We start from the raw sequence: 26589 nt of genomic DNA, 5'->3' as shown, positions 1-26589 counted from the left end.
TTTTATACTTTAAGGGGTGCTATTGTATATACTATATATATTTATATACTTTTCAGTATTTTTTTTTAGATAAACCTGTAGTATTTATTTTAGCTTTTGTGCTTAGTTTTGAAAAAGATGACTATGTTCTATCTTTAGATGTCTCTTGTTGTTGTGTTTGATTGTCTGATTATCTATCTATCTATCTATCTATCTATCTGTCTGTAAAACACTCACTGGGAAAAATAATTCTCAAGTTTACGGGAGACTTGTGGGACCCTTTTAAATCCATTTTCATTTAGACATTTTGAGGTGACAGTTCAGTTTTGCCTTGCCAAACTGTAACCTAATTTTGGAGTTATTTCATCTCGTCGCTATGCAGACATAGTTGGTATCGATGATGCTTTAGGTTGTATTGCTTCGCAAGATGCCAAACCTTCACACTAGCTTAAACAAGTGCACCACAGCCTCTGTACAACATTAATGCTTGTTGGCCTCTAATTATTTTTGCGAAGGGGGCAGCATTTGTACGTTCGTTTGGGGTCCGCCCCGTTTCCATTTTATGGTACGTTATACTTCAACGCTACCATATTTCAGAGGTAAATATTGTTCTTTTTACTGTTTATATTCCAACAATAACCACTTTGCAAATAATTTAATTTTAAAACATGATCAGCCTATAAAATATTATAGATTAAACTACCCATTAGTTAATATAAGTAGCTAAAACTTGCTTCAGCTCAACCAGCAAAACCAGTCAAATGCTGCCTATATAGTAATGCATTAGTAGTACTACAAATATAAAACACTGAACCCATTCTGCCACCTAATGAGTACTTTTGCTTGTAATACTTTTGCAGTTGTACATAACAGACTGGTATTATTGCTTTTACTTAAATACTTGTTCCATAGCTACTTGTGTGAATTATCAAAACCCCAAACAAAAGTTTTATGAGTTTTATTTTATTCATTTTAATATAAAAGCATACTCAAACCAAAATATAATTAGATTGTTATTTTGTAAAGAGCAACACACAATACCACACATCATCAGGGGAAGCAGACTCAAAGACTTGGCCTAAGAAGCCTTTGTGCAGAAGAAATTTCATCAGCTGAGAAAACACAAAACTCTCAAACAATCAGAATTTTGAGACAGTAAATGCAACATGACCGGTGGGCAGCAAAGTGCGTAATATTTTTGGGGTAGATATTACTTTTTTTTCCCGACACATATTTTTATTAAGTATTTTGCACAGGAATTGTATATGAAAATTAAAGGAATAAGTTTTGTCTGTATTCATGTCATTCCTGTTATTATGCATATTCCACACTTGCTTTTAATTTCAGACATTCAGATTGCAAAGTAACTGCAAATATGCAAATTCTGTGTGAAAGACTACATTTACTTTTGTTGTATCTTAACATATTTCATTTTGTTGTTTTTTTTTGTCCACTTCTGATGTGAACGACTAATAACGAGAATAACATTTCAAGCATTGAGACAGCTAAATTATTCAAAACAGAAATGTTACACTGAACTCTAGCGGAGTGAGATTAGTGCCTCCAAACTAAACAGAAGCACTGTGTTACAAGAGCATAAACATAAAGTATATCTGAAGACAAATAGATTGATCACTCTCAGTGAGTTTATTCTACACTGTAAACTATTTCAATACCCACATATTAGACTTCCTGTTGTGGGATTTCAACAGGTTTGTTCAACAGGTAGCAGTGTTTGTAATTTTGGGCCGTATAACTAATATTCTAGGGGGAAAATGCAATATCTTTTTACAGTTCCCTCGTTTTGATTTGTCAACTGAGGTCAAAGCATATGTGTATTTATATGCCACCTGCACTGCACATCTCCTGTCATTCAGGTCAATGCATGTCCTTCACAATGAGACAAATGTTAGTGCTCCACCTTGTGGACACTGTTGGTAAAACAGACTGAGCAAGAGAAGGAAAAAGTAAAGAAAGTGGGAGAAAAAAAAAAGAAGATACAATTAACCCAGAAAACAATCAGTAAAGTCATTACCTGTTATCACCCTGGTTCCATTCAGAAGCATAAATAATAGGCACAATACACACCACGCTGTGCTATTGATGTCATGACATCATGTTTTAGGAGCACAATCAGGAAAATCACTGTAATAACCGATTCACCAGTCTGAAGAGCTTGCTTTTTGTTTTCTATTTTTTTAATACCGCTCCCTTATTTTCAGGTAATTCAGCCCGTACAGCAAGTAGTCCATCTTGCACGTCTTGTGCCAAGTACAAACTGCATATTCGAAAAACAGCCATCTCTCTATTGCTTTAATCACATACATTTAGACACGGCAACAATTAAGTAACAAATTGCCATGGGAGGGATACATTGCATGTATACAAGCGTACACAAACCTTTATCAGTCTTTTTGGTACATCACATTGAGGCAGCCCTTCTTTCGCCCACTTTTGGTTGTGCCGTGGACGTGATCGCACATCCAAACAGCACGAGAAAGTGCACTAAACACTGCTCAATGAACAGACACTCCTGGCTGGTTTTTTATCTCCGTTACATATGAAAACGTGACCCAATAATGGAAGAAAATACCTATCAACAAGAAATCAGTTGCTACTGCCAATGTTGAGCACCTGTCCAATGATGAGAAGGGGTTCGTTGCAGTACCAGTTCACACATAAACAGATTAACAACATTGGTGGCCATGAATGTTTTAAGAAAAGAGGCGTCAGCCATCCAACAGGTTTACTATGAGTAGAAAAATAAAGCATTTGGAAAGCCAATGTTTGCTTAGCCTCTATTCAAACTATGCAGCAGCAAAAGCAGCGACAACCCTGGCCGATCGATTTTCTGTTAGACTACACAAAGACACACACACTGTCACACATACAAACACACATGCACATATTCATTCAATGTGTAAAAATAGATTGAACACAGCTAGTATATAGATAGATAAATTTACTGCTTAAAGGTGGACGTTTCAAATCTGCCATAAACATCAATCAAGTACCTGTCTAAATCAGATAGAGATTTATACATCTTTTTCTTTCCACTTCTATACATTTTCTATAAAACAGACATGGCTTAAATTAAATCATGATCAACAGGCCTAAAATACCTTCTTATTAATTCTCCTGTGCGCTTTTACAAAACCCATTATTTACTAGAAAAAAAACCCAAAATATCCAGCAACTGAAAGTGGTTGAAAGCTCACTAATGTTGTTTTGCTTGCATGGAGAAACAGGAACTATAGGACACAGCAGGCACCCACCTGGGATGTTCGGAAGTACAAATGATTGAGCGATTAAATTAATTAACCATCGGGGACATGAGAGAGTGATGGGTGACTGCTGCAAAGTGGAAACCACTAGAAAGGGAATCTACATTCTGAAGCCCCACTTGAGAAATCATTAATTTCGTGACTGTGTTCTGGTCTTAGTCCACAGCAGAAAGTACTCCTGAGTTCTAGGACAGGGTGGGTGCTTTATCGTTTAGAGCACCGTTGAAGGGGGTGGCTACATGCCCGGGGGTCTCTGAGGCTGTTTTCGGGAATGGCGGGGCAAAATATGGTCCTGGGCTAACAGTGCTGTGGGAAGTCTGAGCTGAGAAGAAGGAATATTGGGGGAATATGGTACAGTGGATAAGGCTCTGGTATACAATGTCATGGTCATCCTTGGTCTCCCTCCCCGCGGCTGCAGCCACTCTTTCATACACAATCACATTTCTAAGCAGCTAACACCCTGTGTGACTTCACATCACCAGGTTCTTGGGCTGGGGATTTTTTTCAGATTGCACGTGGTTCTATGTTTGTACTTTCTCCTCCCTCCCCTCCTACCTTGTAGGAAATTCCCGCTCTGTATTCCTTTGTCCTACAGTTCACACAGTTTGTTCTCTGGACTGCCCTGACCCCATCCCTCCCAAAGTTTATTTCAATGCTGATTTAGACCGCTTGCTTCTCGGGTCCACAGGCTCGGTGACATGGCTGTTGCGTCACTGCCTCTCCTCGCCCCCCGTAGCAGAAAGTAGCTGTGTTGAAGGCTTTCAGACGTTAATCAATGGGGATTTTGTCCTCTAGTTCCAGCAGCCTGTCCTCAGTGGGCTCCTCGCTTTTTCCCAGCTCCTGAAGCTGTTGCCGCCTCTGCACCTCTGCCTTCAGGTTCTCCAGATCCTTTTGGCTGAAATGCAATACCAAGAAAAAAAAAATCAATATATGACTTCCCATGGAGGAAATTTCTATTATAACTTGACCGTTTTCAATTTTTTTTTTTTTGTCACTCATGTCTTAAATCTATTAAAATGGACTGAAACCTACAATCGAGTTTATGAATAAATTTGACAGATAAAAGAGGCATTATTTTGAGCTGAATTTTCCAGCTATTTTTAAAGATAGTCTCTGAAAATAATTAAATAAAATCTAATTTAACACAGCTGCAGTATTTCTATTTTTCATAATGTGTGTTGGGCCTCAAGAAAACTTTCAAGAAATACTTCATCACTCAAATCATGATTTGTACATCAATTACTCTCCCTTTGTTACACTAAACATGTGAGGAAAATTTTGTTTTTCTTGCCCACCTCCACGGAAAAACGAAAAACTAAAAACAGAAAAATCTTGATGAAGTGAAATCACAGGGGTCCACAATTAATAAAAAGACTATACAAAAATATGTTTGCAAACTCTCACACAACTTGCACAGTACAATACAAGTCTTATTAATCCAGTCGTATAATCAGTACTTCCCAAACACATGCATTTCTGCTAAAATTAAATATTTAAGACTTAACTGAAACTTATCACGCTCTCTTCAAAGCCAGACTCCTTCGGCAAAAGTAATAATTTTACCTCACGGAGCAAAGGAGCTGCTGATCTACCTCTACCTGAATCAGCTGGTTAGTTTGTGTTACTCTGTGACTTTGATGTTTTAAATAGTTAATTCGGATTCAGCAAAATCACAAAATAACCGATTAAGACAGCGGTAGACCAGCAGCTCCCCTGCTAGGCGAGGTAAAATGACTGTTTTTGTCATGAAGTCTAGTTTTGAAGTGAGCGTTGATAATTTTCACTTTTAGTTCTGTTCCCCGTCTGAAAGGTCTGTTTGGAAGCACTGAGCATGTGACTTAGATAAGACTTGGATTATACTGTGTGAACTATGTGAGAGTTTGATGTAGTTTTACTGTCACTAAAGGCGTGGTCCTGTGACATCAATATCTTAACAATTTTATTCATTTTTAGATTTTTTGCTCATCATAGAAGCATGCAAGAAAAAAAGGTTTTTTTTTTACAAATTCAATACAACACCAGATGAGAAAGTATCCTTTAAAGTCCCTGCAAGTGTTCAGGGCATTACGTACCTGAGTGGTATAAAGATGATGCCGTTGATAATGTTGAGCTGTTCCAGGACACTTGCCATGCTGGGAGCAGTGAACTGTAAAACAGGAGAAAACAACAACGTAGCATCACTGCTTAACGGTGGAGATCAAACGGCCAGAAGCACAAAGACACGTCCTGAATGAGAGCAGTCACCTTGAGGGGTGTGATGCTGGCGTTGGAGCCGTTCTTATAGATCTCATTCATGGTTCTCTGCAGAGCTACAGCCTGTTGGGTGAGATACTTCAGGTACTCTGAGCTCTCCTTGGTCTTCTCATGTGCCTCACCCATCTGAGAAAAGAAATGTGTAAGATATCACTTCATCACGACTGACAAAGAAAAGTGTTTCAGTTCCCAGCTGCGTGCAGTCGTGCAGGGCCCACCTGGTTCTTGTAGATGGTGTAACCCTCCTTCTCGTGCTGCAGTGCGGAGCGGAACTCGGCCTTGCTCTCGTAAACCCTCGCAACCAAATGATGGCTAAAAAACAATGCACATATATTGTAAGTCTTAGTGTCAGTCTGTTATATGCATATGGACCACGAATCTCTTCCCACCTGAGGGCCACTTTGAGGGACCGGGGTCCGTGGTACTTGGTGTTGATGGTCAAAGCGTTCTCCAGGAATCTCAGTGATAAATCGTACTCCATCACTCCGTGCAGAACCAGCCCAATGTTACTCTGTGGAAAACAGTCATTATTAGTGTTTATTCACGCTTTTTTTCTGATGTAGGTTGGATTTTACCAAATACACTATGGAAGCAGGTCAAAGTTTCTATAAATCTAAAGTATTTACGTCCAGCAGGGCCATCTCTGGGTGGTCCTCCCCGCAAACCAACAACATGAGGTAACGGGCACGATAAAGCAGCTTCAGGGCGGTCGACAGCTGGCCGTTGGCAAAGCAGTACAGAGCCAAGTGCATCTGGGAACAAACAGGAAACAAACATGCAGGTTAGAGGAACATCTTTAGCATGGGCTAAACAGTTACTTCATTTGGTTTAATAACTTACATATTCTTGAATTGTGTTGGGGTGCTCAATGCCGAGGACTCTTTCACTCATCAGAACAGCCTTTTGCTGGTTGCTGAGAGCCTGTGGGTAAATACACAAATGCCATTTAGGGAAATGGATGAATTATACAACAAAGTTGTCAGGGGGTCCCTCTGGACTTCACTTGCAAAATTTCACTCAAATTAACGTACTGATGAAGAAAAGACTCAAGATGACCACAGAGATGCACAGGAAATGCAAAAACAGGCAAAACAACCATGAAGAAAAATAAAATGATCTTAAAAAGGCACAAAATTATCTTGAAGAGGCACAAAACAACAGAAAAAAGACATAAAATTACATCAAACAGAAATACCACAGAGACAAACAAAACTATCAAAAAAAGTCGCAAAATTGCCTCAGAGACATAAAACTACCAAAAAATTATTAAAAATAACACAAAAACAAAATAACACAAAAATGGGCAAAACAACCACAGAGACGCAAACAACAAAAAAAGACTCAAATTACCTCACAGACACAAAATGACCAAAAAGACAAAAAAATTACTTCAAAGAGAAATGATCGAAAAAAACACAAAAACACAAAAAGATACCTATTGACAACAAAGAGTCTCAAAACACCACCAGTCCTTGTGTCTTGCTCCAGTGTAAGGGAGGTGGTGGGGCCCTTTGCATATCTGTGCCCAGGGGCCCACTGTCTCATAATCCGGCCATGTTTCAGCACATAAATGGCACACAAAGTAAGTGGAGTCACCTAAGTGCTGCCTACCTCAGGGTGGTCTCCCATGATATAATTAAGGCGTGCCAGCAGACGCAGGCAGGCACAGATCTCTACATGCATGGCTCCGTACACGTTGTTGAAGAGGTTCAGGGCCTCGTTGATCAGCTCACAGCCCTCCTTCAGAAAACCTGGAAATGCAAAGAAAAGGGTAGTGAGAAATTTTAGTCAAAAATACAGAGTTCTATAGGATTTTTTGATTTCATTCATTCTGTTAATTGTTCAGCAGGACTCAGTCTTAATGTCTCACCTTGCTGCACTTTGGCCTGTCCACTCTGGAAGAAGTGGAAGGCATCTGAGGCTTTGGGGTTCACGTGCTTCACAACAGGGAAAATATTCAGGATGTCCTCCTCTGTGAAGGCTGGCTTGTGGCGGCTGTCGAAGTTATACTCCTTTATCAGAATCTGAAAGGAAAGGAAAAGTACAAGACATTTCATTAAGGCCATTTGGTTAAGTGCTATCGGGGGTGATTATAGACTAAATGAGTGTTACCTGGATGCCAGTTTTGACTGAAATTTCTCTGAGCAGGGTGATTTTCTGGAGGCAGTACTTCTCCACCACGTGGTCGACACTTTCACTGTGAGAGAAAACATGGAATTTGTCACCAATGAATACACAATGCAGTAAAGCTTAAGTGTAAAAAGAGAGCTTTAACATTTGTTTCCAGGGCATCTACTGGTATCAGATACTTAAATCTCATGCATTGTAAGACACTATCAAGACTATTTTCAGCCAAATGTAAGACTGATTTTTGGATAGTATATATGTGGTCCAGGTAGAGGTAGGTTTTATGAAAAAATATTGTTGTTGGAGTGAGCTGGGCATTTTGACAAAAGGAAATTAAAAGATGGATAAATGAAAAAAGGCCAAATGTTTGTGGCAATTATACTTCAGAAATCCAAATTTAGGACTGTTTCATTACCTTTAAGGCCAAATATTTAAAAGACTTTCTAAGGACTTTCTAAGGACCTGCAGACCCCCTGGTTTCACATCAACAGATGGGGCCCTCACCACTGTATGGTGAAGTGATAGTAGCTCTGAGCCTCAGAGGCAATGTTCTTCCACAGCTCGCTGGGCGTCAGGCTCGCCCATGCCGTGTTGTCACCACCGCCGGGGACCCTGTTGCGACGTTTACGGCTTTTGCGGCGAGACACCAGTTCATCAGGAGGCAGGTGGGCGACAGCATCGGGGAAGGAGCTCAGGAAGCAGTTTAGGAAATGGCTTACAGCGGCAGAGAGCGCAGACAACTCCACACCCTACACGATAAGGAAAAAGGAGGAAATATATTAAATCAAAAATAAATATAGGTTTGTCTCTTAAGGAGGCTGGATGATCTACGTCAAATGTTACCAACCTGGAGGTATGTCTTGAAGATATGTTTTGCACATCTGGTGATCAGCTCACTGATTCCTATTCTCTAAGGTATGAAAAAGGAAATATTAGAATGACAAATAACAAAAAGTATGTGACAGTGGTTGTTGGATTCAGACTCACATAGAAATGCTCCAGTTGGGCTTTAGCGGGGGTCTTTTCCACAAACTCCAGGACAGTACCCAGATAGCGAATGTTGATGCCTCTCTGGCGCAACGCTTCGGTCAGCGTGGCTCCATCCATGGGCAGCGCGCTGTGGTCCAAACAGTCTTTAACCTGGACATACAACACAGACAGACAGACAGAGACAGACAGACAGACAGAGACAGACAGACAGACAGACACACACAGCTTTTAACTCTAATAAGTAATTAGATAACTTTACTGCTTTATGACTTGAATCTGTATCTGTGTCACTGACCAGTGATGGGATCTGACAGGACACCAGGAAGGCAGCGGCGTCTTTGAGAAGCTGCTTCTGCTTCTGCACGTCGTCTGCGCTGTCTTCAGGGAAATGTACTCCTGGTACAAAGACACATGCACACAATACTGAGTGTTTCTGAGAACAAGTGCCATTCACTCTCTCTTAGCACTTAAAAGATCATTTGAAGCCAAATGTGCTAAAAATGGCTACAAGCAAGAAGGAGATTAGACAGTGACAAATCTGACAGTGCAGGGATTGAAAACGATTAACTACAGTTGTCATGCCTGCTCTTCAACTAAATGGGTTTCATTATTTTTTTAAGGTTATACACACTGTTAAATGATGTATTACAGACACATAATATAAGAGCTGCAACAATTAGTCAATGGAAAAAAGTTAAATGGCTTTTTTGCTTAAAAAATACTAAAACCATTACTCAGTTATCAAAATAGCTGCTAGACATTTTCTGGTTTCATTGTCATGCATGATAGACTGAACAGATTTGGATTTTTCAGACTGTTGGCTGGAAAAAACATACACCTGAAGACGTCACACTGGGTTCTGGGAGAGTACAAAGGGAATATTTTACTATATTCTGACATGTTTTGACCAAATGACTGATTAAGAAAATAATGGGCAGATTAATAGATAATGAAAATAATTGTTAGCTGCAGCCCTACCATGTGCGGATACTTTCTGCCTACATTTGCTAACTAGTTGTCAGGATGTGCCTTTCCTCATTGGCTGTAATGTTATCACATGATTTTTGATCATATTCCTGCTGGAACATGTGTAGTTGTCAGAATTTTGGATTAAAAGCTTTAATTGGTGATGACCCAGAAACGCTGACCAATCAAAGAGACTGACGCTTACTTGGTGCATCTCAGACAGCCGGTGAATACAGGTGTCCCAGCACAGAAAGTTTACGTAAAAATTAAGTGGTTTTTTTTTAAATATTAAAGTATATAAACATGTTCTCGTACAAAACTCAAAATACAAGTATGAACCTGACAATGAGCATTAAGGGTTCCCTTTAACCCTCCTTGTTGTGCTTACCTGGGGAGAAGATGTCGGGGTTGAATCGAATGTCAAAAGATGTGTTGCTGATGGAGCCGACTGCCTTGCAGGCGTTGAGGACGACTTCGCGGCTTTTGGGATCTGTTTGTAATCAGGACCGAAAACAAGGAGAAGATGCAAAAATGTTAAAAGTAATGGTGAAAGACACATCATGGCAACATGTAAGAAAAGTGAAACCATGTCCACTTTCAGGCACCCGAAAACTGAGCTGAGCCTCACACTCACGCTCATGTTCAGATGTTTGGTTCAACAATGTAAAGACACCAATTTTCTGTCACCTCCGACTCTCTGTTTGATCACTTATCTCATTTATTGGTTGAATTAACAGGGACAGTGCACATTAATGCACACTGCTGTAAATGTGCCAGAGTTAGCCAAAGAGGCTATTTTTCTTTTGTAGTATTGATCAACTGTCTTGGCCTTTCAAATGTCAAGACAGCTGATCCCACAATACAGCTACTATTGAACTTTGCGCATAAAATAGTGATTTGATGAGTTCACTGCAAACATGGCCTTAGTCAAGCACCCAGCACCGTTTTAAAGCCGTCAATAAACAACTACGCATGCAGATTAGATTTAGGATCAATTGAGCAGCACAAAAATTAATGAAACATCAGATTATTTCTGTGTTTCCAAACACACATTTGGATTAATGAACACAGCAACTGATTATTCAGTTTATTAGGTCAAGTCCCGCAGCAGAGGCATCACAGGCGGGGACAGTGAGAGATGGGATGATTTGGGGGTCAACACTTGTCCCCACTGCAGGCTGAGGACTGAGCAGGGACAGCTAGCCTGGTGGAAGGAAGCCACTACGACCCAGTGCTTTGCTTGATATTTTAACACTGAACTGATCTAATGACACACACATTTTCTAAAATTAGCTTTACTACTTCTAGCTCTACTTTTTTTATGCAATCATCCACCAGAGTAGCTCTCCCTGCGTCGTCCTGGCTTCACGGTTTTGGGGTATTTTTGGACGTACCAATACAAGATCCATCTTCGGCAACTAAGGTCTCCGCCAGCTCTTTGGCCTGAGCTAATCCTGGAATACTTTCCTCAAGCTCCTTACCCTCCAGTGGGCTCTTGCATTCCCCGTTCTGGGTGGCTGCGGGTTCTAGAGGCCCGTTTGTGGCGGGCTTCGAGGAGTCTTCTTCAGCGTCAGTCGCTGCCTGTGAGGCAGCAGAGGTGTCTGTGCTGTCCGTGGAGACCTCTGTAGCACTGGGAGAGTCTGATGCAGCAGTCTGTGTCTGGGTTGTGTCAGCAGTGGTGTTTTCTGAGGGTGTTTCAGCTGTTTCTGTGATGGCGGGTGTATCAGTCTTAGCGTCCTTGTTTGCTTTCTGTTGCATGAGCTGTAACGCCGCCATCTTCATGAACAGAAGATATCTGCGGAGACACAAAATCAACACATGTAGAAACGCATCTGATGGCGGAGATGTGATGACGTACCATCAGAGCAGACTCCTACCTGTGCTCAACGAAGGCCTCGATGAGCTCTTGGCGTAGACAAGCCAGGCGATGGCGGTGCTGGCGGGGGAAGCCCTGGCGCTGACTCTCTGGAGGTAGCTCCTCTCCATCCACAGGCAGGAAGTTGAGGTCAGGAGGAAAGGTGCGGAGAAGGTCGAGGATGTAGTGTCTGCCGTCATTTCCGATGATGCCCTTACACTCGACAGAGGAGCACAGCTCCACTGTCTCGTTTTTCTCGTTCAGCACGTTGTGCCTCTGGACCTGAAATTTACACCCAGTAAAAAAAAAAAAAAAATAGTATGTGAGTCTGGCAAAATTAACTTGTTGGAGAGACAAAGGATCTGAATGCACAGTATTTCTGTGTCTGTCAGGCTCAATTTAGAACAGAAAAACAGGCCTGAAGGAATAAGGCTGTCGATATCCTACATTTGTTTTTAAGAGTCAACAAACAAACGAATCTCTTCCCTCTTGGTCAGCCTGTCTGTGTCTCTGAGCCACAAGCCATTTTGTTCCTTTTTTATATAACAGCTGGGTAAATAATTGTTAGCTATCTTTTCTCAAACAGACGTCATTAGTGTATTTTTGGGGACTATTTTCAGCTGCAGTTCAATACACATTTGGTGCTCTAGTGCAGTGGTTCTCAAAGCTTTTTTTTTCAGCCAAGCAACCCCGACTAACATTTTTGGAAGAAAAGAAAATGGAGATATAAAGAGGTACAATAAAATGTGGTAAAAATCCTACTAAAATATATTCTTCCTGATTCTGACAGTATTTTGTTGGTTCTGTTTTTGCTTTATTTCTCACTTTTTATCCCTGACACTGACCTTTCAAGCATGAGGGAAAACGAACAAGATTAAGCTATGTATTCTATATGCATGTGATTATAAACTTATTTCTGATTGCAAGGCTGAAAAAACAATGATGCAACATAAGAATGTGGGTATATACTTTTTTTAAGCACTGGATTTTGAAGTGGAAGGTTATCTACAAAAAGTTTGCTGTAACAATGAATTTCATTACAACAAAATTCCATGAATTTTCCAAAACTTTTAATGATTTTTAATAATTCCATCACTTTCCCATGCCTGGAAATTGAGATTGCAAAATTCCATGACTTTTTAAGGTTTTTCAGGACCTTGGGAGCCCTGTCACATGTGAGTCGATTTACCATTAACACACATCCCAATTTGAGAGCGCGATCTTGACTATGAAGTGCAGCAGGATGACTGACTCAGGATAACTAAGGTGTCCACGTTGAATGAGCTGTAACGCCGCCCAGTGTGACGGTGTAACGGTGTGACTCTTTGACGTGGTGTTTTTATATATTAATGGAGGACAGAGGAGGCTTCGGCTACACAGGATATGCTCATTAGAAGGATAAATCTATGACTGATTTGGGTCTTCTGAAAATAAAAACCTAAAATATCACTCCACTTTATCATTTAACACAAAAGGAACATACTGTGAAATACAATTAATAGAAACAATCATCGTGTTACTGACCTTGAGAGGCCTGCTGGTTTTCTCCAGCAGCTCCAGGTATTTGTCGTGAGACACGACCGTCTTCCCAAAGTCAATGGAGCCGTAGATGACGCTTTGCTCCTGCTCACGCTCCAGGATCCCAGGGATGATGGACTGGGCGGTGACACGGTATCCTCTGTAGTCCACCACTACCGTCCCCAGAGTGTACAGACCCTCCACGTCCACCGCCCCGTAAGCCCGAACTCCATTCAAGTCGTTGGTGGGCGCAGCGTGGGCAGCGGCATCTCCGCCCAGCTCGCGATAGTGGTCTCGTACATCGAAGCCCAGACTGAAGAAGATGTTGTTCCAGATGAACATCTGCATGCGCGTTTCCTCGCCGGGGTTGATGGCCATCACGTTGCCATCGATGACAGCCATGGCGCCTCGAGTGGCAGCTGCCGCAAAGTCACTGTGGACCTGCAGGACAGAGAGGAGAAAAAAAAAAAAAAAAGGAGATAAGTGATTCAGAAAAGAAGCTGTTACACATTACACAGCTACACATTGCCCATTAACAGAGTGAGTCAGCAGTTTGGGTGATTCAGTATCATCTGGTCTCCGCTGTTGGTTGTGTAAAGGCGCTACCTTGAATATGGCTCTCTCCCTCAGCAGGCGTTCAGGCAGGTTCTTGCGGGGCAGCTCTCTGGTGGTCTGCAGCTCCTCATTCCAATCTCTGGTCTGAACACAAATCAGCACAACAAAAACATAAATACTGGAAATAAACTTTACATTATTGGTCTTCCTGATGTGCTGCTGTTTTCAGCTGTGCTCACCTGTCCAGGTATGTGCTCCTCATAACCCAAGCGGGAGGTGTAGGCATCTTCAGCTCGAACACAGTCCATGGCGTGGTCTACCTGCGGTGCTGTCCAGCTGTACACCTGGAAAGGCGTGGCTATCCTCTCAAACGGGTGTCTCTGGACCCTGCAGAAAAGACAATTTAATATTTAAGAAGGGCAACATGTGGATGGGCTCTTTTTGTTCATCTGAAGTTTGCTCTTTTTGTGAGCAGTTTCTACATCACCAAAATAATATCCAAATGAATGACGAGAACACAGAGCCCTGACCTGATTTCTTGAAATGATTTTGTTGTTTCTTTGTTTTTATTGTGCTTTAAGACTTTGTCCTCCTGGCTGGGTCTTGACTATAAAAGAAGATGTCTTTTCACCTGATTAAATAAAGTTAATGAATGAATGAACTTTAGAATGATTGCAGGAAAGTAGCACTTCAAAAGAGAGCTGTAACAAAAGCAAAGACGAAAAGCTTTTATGCAGCATGGAGAAAAGAGATCTGAGCAGGAGACACTGAGGTACAGTGGTGGAATGTACTAACTACATCTACTCAAGTACTGTACAAATTTTCAGTACTTGTACTTTACGTTTAATGCAGTTTTATACCTCTACTCCACTTCAAGCTCAGAGGCATATACTTGCCACCCCACAACAAGTGTCTGACAGTCTAATAAACTGGAGGATGTTTTTCTGAGCAGTAAGATTTGATACAAGCAAAACCTTAAATATGTACAGCAGAAAAATGCAACATACACATTAATGAAGCAGTAATATTAACCTAAAAACATCATACTGGACCATTTTTCACACAATTTTTGCACAAGGGATTTTACTTTTTCAAAATGTGAGTAGATTTTGCTGGTAAGATGGTCTTTTCATAACTGGGCTGTCTTCAAATGGTTGAAATCAGCAAAAGTATCTCTTTAAGTAAAAGCTGAAGTGCTGAAGTGTAAGATGTGTGTTTTGCTTGGTGACAATTGAAGCTAAAGGCAAAGACATGTATTCACCTTTTCTTTTGCAGGGCAGTGAAATTTTTCTTGAAGGCAGGGCTGATCTGGCTCAGCAGCTCCACCAGAGAATGGCTCAGGAAGCTGGGATTGGCTGGCTTAGGGTTGAAGTTGTAGGTAGTAGATCTGAAATACACACATTATTATTATTATTCACACTGCTATAGCTTTTTAATATGACTTTTTTGTAAATTAAGTCTACTAACTGGAGAGAAAACGTCAACAGTTTGATTATACAACATCTAATATTTATAATTCTAACTGAGGTGATATTCCTTATACACCTCTGGGCGTTTCTTGATCTCACCTGCACAACAGTGTCCTATTTTGCTGTCGTATGTCTGTTGTTTTGTTTCATGTTTAATCTTAAAACTCTTAAAACTTAAAACTCCTCCTGTAGTGACGCAGGTCTGCAAATTTTCTCCAACAAATGCCCATCTCGAAACTACATAACACAAATACACGAGAGGAACTTATAATGGGTGTATCAAGCTGTTAGAAACAGAGAGATAACCCTGCTCCTAACCAAGGCATCTTTCCCACATCTAGTTTCCAATGTAATCCAATTGTCCGACTGTTAAATCCTTGTTGGCATCCAAAATTAGGATCCTGAAACTGTTAACGCAAAGTGACAGCCAAATGCTGTGTGTATATACTGTGTATGAAGAGATTATGGGTGCTTTGAGGTTAAGAGTCTATTGCAGCATAAACATGGAGCTGCAATGAGATACAGAGTTGAAATGTTGACTGACTGGTTGAGGTAGAAGCCGCGTGTGGAGGCGGTGACGCTGACATGGCGTTCCTCTGCAGTCACTATGTACAGGTACATGAGGTCACCGTGCATCTTCCTGTTTCCAGGTGGAGGGTTCCAGCCGCTCATGGTCAGGACCTTCAGGCACTGCATAGGCTGTTGAAGGCATAAAAACATTAGGAAATCATTCTAAAATTCAGTGTCTTATTTGACTACTGAGCGTTAATCTATGAATCTATGAAGTATTGTTTGCATTTATCACCATTTGTTTTCCAAATATATTTTTTCCCCATATCAGACCACATGTATCGCCATGACAGCGCTGCTCCTCACCTTCCAGTCCTTGTTCTGGGGCTGGAGGGGCACCAGGGGGCGATCTTTGCTGCCGGGCAGGATGTGCTCTGGAGGGGTGCAGTCAATCTGCTCCAACTCGGTGCCTTTTTTCTTTCGCTTACCACTGTCTGCAAAGAGAAACAAGCAAGGTTAACATCTGCAGTCCACCCGTATGCTGCTTTGTTTATGCTTGACATCGTACATTAAAAGGTCAAGCGCGTAGGATTTAGGGGAATATATTGACAGAATGGAACAGAATATAAAAAACTATGTTTTCTTTAATGTAATGAAAATAAGAAATGTTCTGTTTTCATGAACGTAGAATGAACCATTTATATCTACATCCGCTTTCATGGAGTCTGCTATGTTGCCCTGCCACGTTTCTACAGTAGCCCAAATCGGATAAACCAAACACTGGCTCTAGAAAGGGCCATCTGCAATTCTGCATCAGCCACCGTAGTTCGCAGCACCTGTGCAATAATGTGTCAGAAAAAAACAGACTTCTTTTTACCAGTTCAAATCACTGTGTCTGTGTGTTTTGGAGATGAACAGACCTCTGCAGATGATTTGACTTCCAATAAACCTGCTAAACATCTTGATATTAAGTCATCAGAGAAAAAAGGCGAGCACACATATGCAGGTGCTGGGTGCTGCAGGTCTGTCTGCAACTAGTCTATGTGGAGCAGAAACACAGAGGAGGAGTCCTCTGCAGATAAGTTGGCTCCCACAAACTATTTCCTGGATAATGAACACAGAAGGAATTCAAACCGGGAGCTCAGTCTTGGCACACAGGAATAGTTTCAGCTTGTTGCAATCTGCAATCCTCATCGCTACATGCTCCACATGGTTAGACATGGCTCTGCAGGACACAAGCTGCTCATCTAGCCTAGATGTCTCACAGTGTGTCATACCTCCGAGGTCTCCATCAGTGAAGATGCTGAGGAAGGAGAGGGAGTTACAGTCGACTCCGTTGTAGGCGTCTGAGGGGTCCAGGCTTTTCAGCAGGTCTCTGATGTGACGCACATGGATGCGAGCCTCACGTACTGTGTAGGGCTCTGGAGAAAAAGAGAGCAAAAAGAAACCAAGAGGGGATAAATAGCAGGCAGTGAGTGATTTGACAACAGATCAGGCTACTAGACACTTAAAATGAACCACAATTCAGTTCTGTTTAGTCTCCTACCAGCAGCAGCTATAAATCACTAGAGCCATTGCAAGAAAAATATTTTGCCAGGCTTTTATTCATCCTCTTTGCGCCACCAAAAACAAGAGAAACGTCAATAAAAGCGTCTGAATCTGACCTTCCACCACTTTGAGCAGCGAGCCCTCCTGCAGGCCCTCAATGGACTTGAGTTCTGCAAAGTTGTCCAGCACATTTCCGTCCAGCTGCAGTGAGAAGCAAGTGCGGTGACAGGTGTCCTCCCGGTCCATCAACACCTGATGGATCTCCTGCACCATCTCCTGTGGAGATACCTGATGGAAGAAAAGGAGGTAAAGCTGAGTACAGCTTATATAATACTTGCAGCTTCAGAAATATAACCTACTGTTGTTGGCATTAATTGTCTTTAGTTTAAAGTTTGCTTTCATATTTTTAATATTCGAGCTGAAGTGCAACCCAGCGTTCAGATCAAAAACCAGCACTGGTTCCATATACTGGTTCTTTATATGCTCCGGGGAGGCAGGTTTGAGTATTGGATACATGAGTTTTATTATATAGGAAGGATGTAACAATTCTGTGAAGTTAATGTGGATGTGTCATTACAGTCACCAAATTAATTGGAAAAACACTCAGTTTAGGTTACAAAGCATGTTATAGACAGTATAGTCGCGTAGCCAGCATCCCCCTTTAAATAAATGGACAAGTTTTTTTTTTGTTCATTCAGTGCTCTTGTCCGACTGAGCACCTGGCCTGATGAGCGGTTGCCTGTGAGGAGCTAATCCGTACCTGCAGGTCAAACGGCTCTGTTCCAGGTGCCTGGATCTTAACGGTGAAGCCTGTGTCCTGGATCACTATCACTTCCTGTTCATTAGACTCCTCTCCTCCGTCTGTTTCGCCGTTCCCATCCTGCTTTGACTCTGCCTCCTCTGTGCGCTCGTGAGCCCCGTCGCCGTTCACCATGGCTGTATCTGCACTGTGCCCTGCAAAGGAAGAGACAAACAGGGACATCAGAGACCTTTACATCCTGTGATGGTGTTAAAAGAATATTTCAACCACAAAATGATCATTTGTGAATAAATTACTACTCAGCCTATGCTATGCTGAATTCACAAAGAAAACTTTTTTTTTGCCTCCGCAAAAAGCATTTGAACCATTTTAAGTTTGGAACAGAGCAAGCAGAGAACTACACCCCTCAATAGGTGTTTTCCGACCAAAAAAGTTTGGGGGTCCTTTAAAATAAACTGCCCACTGGGGGGCTCCAACAAGAACTACGTTTTTCTGTTTGATTGAAGAGAAACATTTTTCATTTTGGCAAGTCAAAATCGTGTAATGTTTGTCCCTGTCGCATATCTGCTTAATAAAGCCTTGACTTCACTGTTGGTTTATATGTCCATGTTTTCTTCCTTCTTTTGCATTAAGAGTGGCTGTTTGTGTTTAGTGTTGTTTATAAGGTTAACATGTTTTTAAAAATGGCAGTTACCAGTGCTGCATTGATTTTGTTTGACCAATCAACGTACACTTCGATCACTCAAGGTTCCTCTTGTGCTGGGAGAGAACCTACTCTGAAATACGAACACCAAAGTTCCTTTAAAACAGCATTCTGACAACGACGAACGTCTTACGTTCTTGCTGTGCAGACAACAAAAATTGGGATCTGAAAACGCCTAATCACCACCATCCACCAAGTGCGTTGGACAAACAGCTCAGTTTTCTAAAAATCTACAGCTGCAATTAGTTAATAATCTGATCAACAGGGAACACCACCTTCAGCCAGTCAGTCGTGCAAAGCGACAACACCACCACAGGACCTTTCAGCCACATAAAAACACAGAGACGCTGCCAGGAAGCCATGTCACAAACAAAGCACACAGACCCAGTGGCTGGATGACGTAACCGATAACCTCATGAAATATTTATGAATAAGTTAACAGAGCCAACAAAGCTCAGGTACAGCATGCAAACTGATTCTTAAAATTCTCCGTACAATTGATTCAAACGTGCAGAATAAGGGTTTTAGGATCTACACACCATAACTTCACTTTTATCAATCATCAACTACAAAATCATTATCTGAACAAAATCAGTACAAACTCCTCTAAAAAAAGTTTCAACTAAAAAACACATACCACTGATGATTGGATCAAAATTATTTGACAAGCAACCGATCGTTCGTTTCTGCTGATCTACAAAGCAACACCAACCTGCAACACACACTGTTGCAACACCGCAGAGAGTTTAGCCAAAAAAAGCCTTGAGGAATTGAATACAAACAGATTTCAGCATTCATAAGAGGGAATTACTGGTCACTTGCCTGGCTGATTGTGGCAAATTTAATACCTGAGAGTCCACTGGAAACCATTCAGCAGCCTCTTTTTTGGATTTTTTCGCTATTCAAATGACTGTTACACATTATCCGTTACAAATCTGAACTATGAATGTCATTATATCAACTGTGCATGCATAATTTCTCCCACCTTTTCTAGAGTAACAGTTGAGGTGAGAAGAAAATTACATGCATAAAAATGAGTCTCTCGAGCACATTGACTCAAATAAGCAGGCCTGAGTGCGTGGATGTCTCACTGGGACAACTGCGGCCAGCCAGTGTGTCCTTGCTCACTGCCAAGGGTAAACGGCGTCAGGGTTACTGGAGAGAAGGGGGCCAGAGGGAGGGGTGCGGCCTCATAACTGGACCACGACCCTGGGTGGGACTGAATGCACTGAAATGGTGGAGGAGCGGAGGAAGTGCAGGAGAGAGAGGCGACCGGCCACGCTCTGAATAACAAACACAACGGCTTCAGAGCAGACACGCAAGTTCATAGTTACAAAGCGGAGGAGACGGAGGGCTCGGTGCAATGGGTTTCTGTGAGGCTGTATTTGTTTGCAGTATCAGTTATGAAATGGGTTATTTCTAACAGGATCCGAGTTGTTTTTGTCCGAGTACCTGAGGCACTGTTAGCAGCTTACTTCACCTGTGTCTGTGGTTTACAGAGCATTTTTAGATCTTTTCCATGGAAAACATCTGCCTGCTACGGTCGGAAACGACATTATGAGAGCGGCGAGATGGAAACTGTATAGTTGTGGGTCAGACGATAAAAGAAAGAGCTGAAACTCACAGTAAAGCTCATCACTATGAGCGACCCTTTTCACATTGTCACATACATCGCTTTCACAGTCATTTGATATAATGTTATATTAAAAAGGTGATTACAGCTGCTTAAACGGAGCAGTGTGGAGTTTAGCAACATCTAGTGGCAGAGATCGCATCGCGACCAGCTGAAACTTCGACTGGTTAGTATTAATTTAGTGTTCATTGTTCAGGAGGTTTAGAATTGGGAGCCAAATTATCCACAGAGGGTCTCCTATACTCTAAAACGGACAGACCAGATGATTCAAGATGGTAAAAACACGCAGCTCATCGCAGGACCTGCTTTATGTGCTTACCTTATTTCTTAAGATCAAGGCGTTCAGGAGGTTTTCACCCTGAATAACGCATTTTCGTGTTAAAAATTAGTGTTTTTCCAGTGCTGTCCAGCTCGCAGATCTTTTGTAATTGTCTTTGTACTTTAACTCCTAACTTATTCCAACAAAGTGGTTTAGTTTTTACAAAGTGTGGAGGTGGTGTTTAATGAGGGATATCAAATAATGTAGCCTGAAAGTTTCAGTTCGTAGCATTCACCACATCAGAGATGTAAGAGTACAAAGTGCCAGATTTCAGACTCTGATTGATGAGGCAATCTAGCAGCAGCTCATGTGTTGCAAAACTGACCCCTTTTTGGAAGAAGGTTTAGTGGGAGAGAGAAGAAAAGGGGACAGTAAGAAAAAACAGGGCACATCTCAGGTCCGCTTTTGTTATAAAGTGAAGGAATAAGAAATGCATCAAGATTTTTTACTTGATGCATTTCCTGTTGAAATGAGATATGGCACTGACACATAATATGGTGGTGGTGAAGATTAGAGTGACACAGCAGTTAATTTGGTGGGAGAGGCAGCAGAGCCAAAAATCCGATATTTCTGGTTGGCATTGTTCATTGTGGGAAGATACTAGATAGCCTTATGTGCCAACATACTTGTGGTTGACAGATACCAAACAGAAGAGCACAAGGTGAAGGTAAAGAATCAAGGACGCTAATCAGATAAAGATAGAAATGAGGCAAAAACACACTGAAACACTATCGCAGGCGAGCTTTCCAATGTAACCGACGCATCTGCCCTCTGACTAAACGTCTCTAAATCAAACTGCAAACTCATCGTAATCATTCATCCCAGTTCCATTCAGATGATGTAATACTTAGAAATGAGCCTCTCTTGAGAACAACAAAATAATAAATCTGGCAGCAAGCCATCTATCAGCTCTGCCTCGGCCTTGACATGAGGACCCTGGCTGCTGCCATGGCAACATTAAGCAGCCAGACAACCCTGAAAACAATAAAAACACACACGGTCTGTCTGTAATCATGTTTGCTGCACTACACGGGGGAAACCTCCTGGTGGACAGACAGACCCTGAGTCATGCAACGAGATTCATTGTGACAAAGACTAAATGCGATATCTGTTCGAGATTTTATCGTTAAATGTTTTGCTGCAATGAATGATAATATTAACATTCCTACTAGGGCAGCGTCACTATGGCAAAAATCAGAATCGCAATTATTTTTGGTCAATATTGAAATCACAATTATTTGACATAATGACACAATGATTTTGGTAACCGCGCGTTTATTGATTTTTTTAAATCTTGTTATTTAAACAGCAAATTTTCTAGAACATTAAATATAATTCAACTGAAAAACATTTAATTTAATTTATTCATTTAATTAATTTAATTCACAGCATATTTCAAAACCCAAGATAATTCAACGAAATTCATATATAAGCATAAAAATGGCTAAAGAGGAGAATAAGAGATTGCATGCTGTTGGTAGAGGAGCGGTGGACTAGATTACTTGAAGTAGCATGCAAAGACATGAATTACAATACAATGTATTTCAATATATTTTTTGCATATTCCCTGATGGACAGTCTGAATAACTTGCTATATTAGTCACTTATCGGTTTCCAGCTCAAAGTCACTGAAAAGCTCTGAAAATCATTAAATCTATCAAGATATGCGCTACGTTGACTGAGCACTCCACTATAAAGGAAAAGGGTGAGCTGGATTTATAACACAAGACGAAACAAGAGCATCATGGCGAAACAGAACACTGCACAGTAAAATTTGTATCTCTATTGTCATTTTCATAATCATCAGAAGTCAAAATTCTAATACAATTACAAATAAAACATGATTAATCGCCCTGGCCTAATTCATACATACAATCAAAAATGCCCCTTATGACATGGGAGCTGCACTGAGATAACAGAAGATGAATACAACAGTAGTGACAGTGGACTTGTGAGGTCTAGCCAGGTGAGGTGTAGTGCCAGAGTGACTCCTGAGATTATCCATGTCACTCTTCACCCAACTGGAGCATTAAGCCCCTTAAACACCTCGCAGTGACCCTCACCTCGATCTGTCTGCTCTGCCATGTGCTGCTGGTACGTCCTGATACAGCTCTGCACCGAGAGTCCAGTGTCAGCTTTAGGATCGGACATGTTTACGCCATCAATCCCGTCACTGCCTCTCATACATAACAGTTTCTATGCAAGTAAGGCTGCAGCTAATACACTCATTTCCATTATCAATTTATTATTTGGGCCATAAAATGTCCATCAAATGCCCTCATCAAGTTCCTTAAGTGCAGTATCAGGTTTTCCTTTCTGACCAACACTTCAAGAGTAATGAACTGTTCATTATTTATGAGGGAGGAGGGATGGTACAAAAAGGGGAAGGCATGTCAAATATTTTTTAAGCACTGGGGAGGGATTTATGTTTTTTTTTTTATGTTGGCTTAGGGGAGGTGAATACAAATTTAAATGGTTGTATTTTGTGTTTATTTTAGCACCAATTTTAACAAAGCCTGCTATGCTTTCTCTATAAAAAAATCACCAAAATTGCACAATTTATCACAGCCAGAATCTGTAAAAACAGAAATGATTTTCACATTTCTGAGGGTCCCTGGAAACCTCGTGTGCAACGAATGCTTCTGTCAGAAGAAATATAAAACAACTGAATCTGAGCTTAAAATAGTGCCATTTTATCCAGATCACTTACTTCAACATGTCTCATTTAAAAATATGACTAAAAATAACCGTTAGCATGAACTAACCAGCAGACACTACCAGGATATCATCTTCAACATTTAACTTTGAAACATCAAAGGGCATATTTTTAAAATCCAATTACTATTTATGGTGGAGGGAAGGCTGTGCATTTTCTGCCAGTCACTTAGTCAGTTAGGGAGGCTTAAGGAAAAATATTTGTCGCTTCTGGGCCAGTCACAAAAAAAAGTCAACCTCTTCTCTGATAAATAAAGAACAGTCATTAAACATCAAGTTTATCGTCACAGGAGACAAAATAGCTGCAGTAAAACTGGGAAGCTGGATGTAGAGAATATGTGGCGTTGCGTTTCAATAAAAAACTACATGCTAACAATTGTTCTGTCAATTGGCTTATCAATTAATCAACTATTAGTCTAACATCTAAACTGGAGCATCCACCTTTCCATGTGGGCTTGTGCACATTCATCATCATCCAGCCACATAACCCAAAAAATTAAAATACACCCAGCTAAGCAGTTCATCCTCAAAGCAGCACAAACCCTCACAGATGAAGCAGAGGCAATCTTGTCTGTTTTCTTATGAAATGACACAAGCAGAGACGATTCAAGGTCCCACATGTGTGACACACACACACACACACACACACACAGGCTGCAGCACTGACTTCTGGTGCTCTACAAGTTGTGTAACGTTAACTTCGCCGGCTGACAACCCACATCTCCGTTTAATCCTTGTCTACCGACACCAGTCTGCTGCTGCTCGACCGCGAGCCGCCACCAGTACTTTTATCTGTCAGTAAACTCACCTGCTAACACGGCTGTTCATGTATTATTAGCGTAACCTTCCCTCTCACTGTGCATGCACCATCATGACTTTTTCTACGGCAACCAGCTTCCGCTTCCCGGTCGAAGAGGGACACTTGATGTAATCCTCCCCGGCGGGGAGGAGCGGGGGGCGCTTACAGTGTTTACCAACCACCGCCGGGCATTTCATCCAACTGTCATCTCTTAACATGTATTTTAGAAACATAAAAACGACGCAAGACATCTTTCACACAGCTTGTCTAACAAATATCCATTAGATAAAACAACACTATGTGTGTGAACCCCCCTGTGTTCATGCTGCGTGTGTGCAGCTCCACTGAAGGTGACCTTCCTCTGACATGCTGTTACCGAACATGTGCGTCAATACGAGTTAGCATAACACGAGCCGCTGCACTGTGACACGTGAACAAATCACGCGCTACACCGCAGCTTAATGTTTTATCAGAAAACACCCGTTTTTTAAACGCACATGCTCGTCCTTTGGGGATAAAGCGACCCGTCGACTGTTACAAGAGCGGCTGCTTGCTAGCTAGCTAGTTAGCATGCTAGCTAGTGAGCTAACTAGCCGCATACTCAGCGAGGATGCTAGTGTTAGCATACCGGCTACCTCTTTTGGGGTTATTCTGGTTTGCTTGCTGTGTCGGTGTCAAGTTGTACATACAAGTAGTTCAAACACATGGCTGTAGAAATGATGCTGTGTAGCTAGTTTGCTAATTAGCAGTCAAACACCAGAGCGCTACTTAGCAAATGCTGCTAGGCTAAGTGCAAGGTGGACCCTCTAAACTTGGAGAGGCTACCAAGGAGATGATTGGGGGGAGGAGGGGGTGCACCCCACAGACCACCACCTTGGTCTGAGGACTTTTAAGTCACATAGCTAAGCATGAAGGCAAATGTCAATAGTTTTAGTGGATGCTGTGCACAAAAATAAACATTTAATAAAACACACTGACATTACTTAATGCACAGGGATGCTGGCAATACGAGGATGTTATTGTATGCGTTATGTTTGGTGATGGGTGTTTGTGATGTATGTCAGGTGATATAACAGCAGATTAGAAACAGTCTGCTGCAGAGTCTCACCACAGCCGCAGGACTCCTTCAGACTTGTCTTGCTGGTTTCTTTGCTGTCCTGGGCTCCATCCCCGGCTTCATCCGCAAGATCAACCGGATTACAGTTAGGCACTGACGCCGGGATGTCATCTGTCTTGCTCACCATGGTCGGCAGTCAGTGTGGCGGCAGAAATCCCCCAGCAGCGGTGCTTCAGTAAATTTAAGTCAGTGGAAGAAATACAAAAATCTGCTTCTCCGGCTAATGCAGGCTAGCTGGCTACATGCGAAGGGTACAAGCTTACAAAAACAAGTCTACAGAGGAAGGACAGTGCTGTACATGGTGCTGATCACACGTGGTTTTCTCCTCCCCTCCCCTTGACCTCTTTGCCTTTGCGTTGCACATCCCCACCCACCGAGCGTGGCACTACGGAAAGCCACATGCGACAAATCGCTTTAGCAAACTCCTTTTTGATTTTTTTTTTCTTTTTTCTTTGTGACAGTTGAGATTTTATATTGCTCACTGCCAGATATAATGGGAACAATGTCAGTAATTGCCCTCCCTGTCTCTCCAAATTGTTACAATAGGCCTGCTGTTACAGCTGTTAACACCACAAATTGTGGAAATATGGCAGAATAGGGCTCTAGGGTCCCTTTTAACCCTTGTTTTCCTTCCTCTTTGTGCAGTATTTACTGTTTAGTGGGGGTCATCCGATATTGTTTTTTCAGGGCCAATACAGATACCAATTATCAGTAGTTAATGAGGCTGATAACCATGCACTGACAATAAAAATGAAAATCTTTCTGTCAATATTTAGACTTTTGGACTAACAAACCCCAACACAAAATTTTGTTTAAATGCCTTTAGCAGATGTTTAATCAAACTGAGACTTTCATCATCATATGCAGCAAGTTCCCAGCATTTTTTTTATGATGAAGTCAAGTGAAAATTTAAATTAAAAATGAATAAATCAAGATTGCTCCTCGAGATTTTACAAAGACACTTTCTTAAGCACTTTCAAATTAATTAATTTTATTGGTGATCATTGAAATAGGATACAAACAAAGATAATTTGCAAAATGCCAAATATCGGTCGCAATATTCAGCTAGGCCAATAATCTGTCGACCCCTACTGTTTAGTATCACTAGATTTTCTGTGTGCTAATATAATCAAAATCACTACACAAGATAAGGACCCTCTTCAAGATCACACAATAAAGCAGGACTCAATTTAAGGCCCTTAATATCTTTTGATACTTTAGTACAAATCAGTTGACACACAGCCTGGAGCTATAACAGCCAGCTGTCTGCTTGGTAAATTACTTGTAGATGACTTTTTTTGTAACAGTGCCAGCATTTTCTACCAGACTAAACTCTATAATAAACAGCTGGCACGCTTTACAAAAGTAAAAGATACCATTAAATTATTTTGCTCTTGTTTGTAGCTCTGCCTCTACCTTCCACCACTCTGAGGTGAGCACTAATCCTTCGTTGTACTGTTAAGCGTTATGGAAGACATTTTCTGTGGAT

General features: G+C 41.4%; 1 protein-coding gene across 3 annotated transcripts; it reads right to left on the bottom strand.

Annotated features, from left to right (window-relative positions):
* Window positions 1-922: 922 nt before the first annotated feature.
* cluha (CLUH binding protein of NUMT mRNA a) lies at window positions 923-25436 on the bottom strand. Of its 3 annotated transcripts, none has more exons than XM_088078896.1 (27): window positions 25092-25436; window positions 17815-18008; window positions 17171-17342; window positions 16784-16927; window positions 15873-16000; window positions 15541-15695; window positions 14789-14914; window positions 13767-13914; window positions 13579-13671; window positions 12979-13413; window positions 11477-11736; window positions 10994-11394; window positions 9988-10089; window positions 8929-9029; window positions 8631-8783; window positions 8491-8553; window positions 8148-8392; window positions 7629-7713; window positions 7387-7540; window positions 7128-7267; window positions 6357-6437; window positions 6143-6268; window positions 5906-6027; window positions 5735-5828; window positions 5508-5642; window positions 5336-5409; window positions 923-4158 (listed from the first exon to the last, which is right to left on the bottom strand). In XM_088078896.1, the coding sequence occupies exons 1-27, from the start codon at window positions 25225-25227 to the stop codon at window positions 4032-4034; spliced, it is 4194 nt and encodes a 1397-aa protein (XP_087935022.1). In that variant the 5' UTR covers window positions 25228-25436; the 3' UTR covers window positions 923-4031. The 3 variants fall into 3 exon arrangements, with proteins under 3 accessions (XP_087935022.1, XP_087935023.1, XP_087935024.1); XM_088078897.1 differs by having other exon boundaries at window positions 11081-11394; XM_088078898.1 differs by lacking the exon at window positions 25092-25436 and adding an exon at window positions 23993-24127.
* Between the last annotated feature and the right edge of the window lie 1153 nt (window positions 25437-26589).

The sequence above is a fragment of the Plectropomus leopardus genome, chromosome 6 (genome assembly GCF_026936395.1).
Source record: "Plectropomus leopardus strain MGB_pleo_1.0 chromosome 6, ASM2693639v1, whole genome shotgun sequence".
Classification (NCBI taxonomy): Eukaryota; Metazoa; Chordata; class Actinopteri; order Perciformes; family Serranidae; genus Plectropomus; species Plectropomus leopardus.
This window is presented reverse-complemented; position numbering and strand designations above follow the sequence as displayed.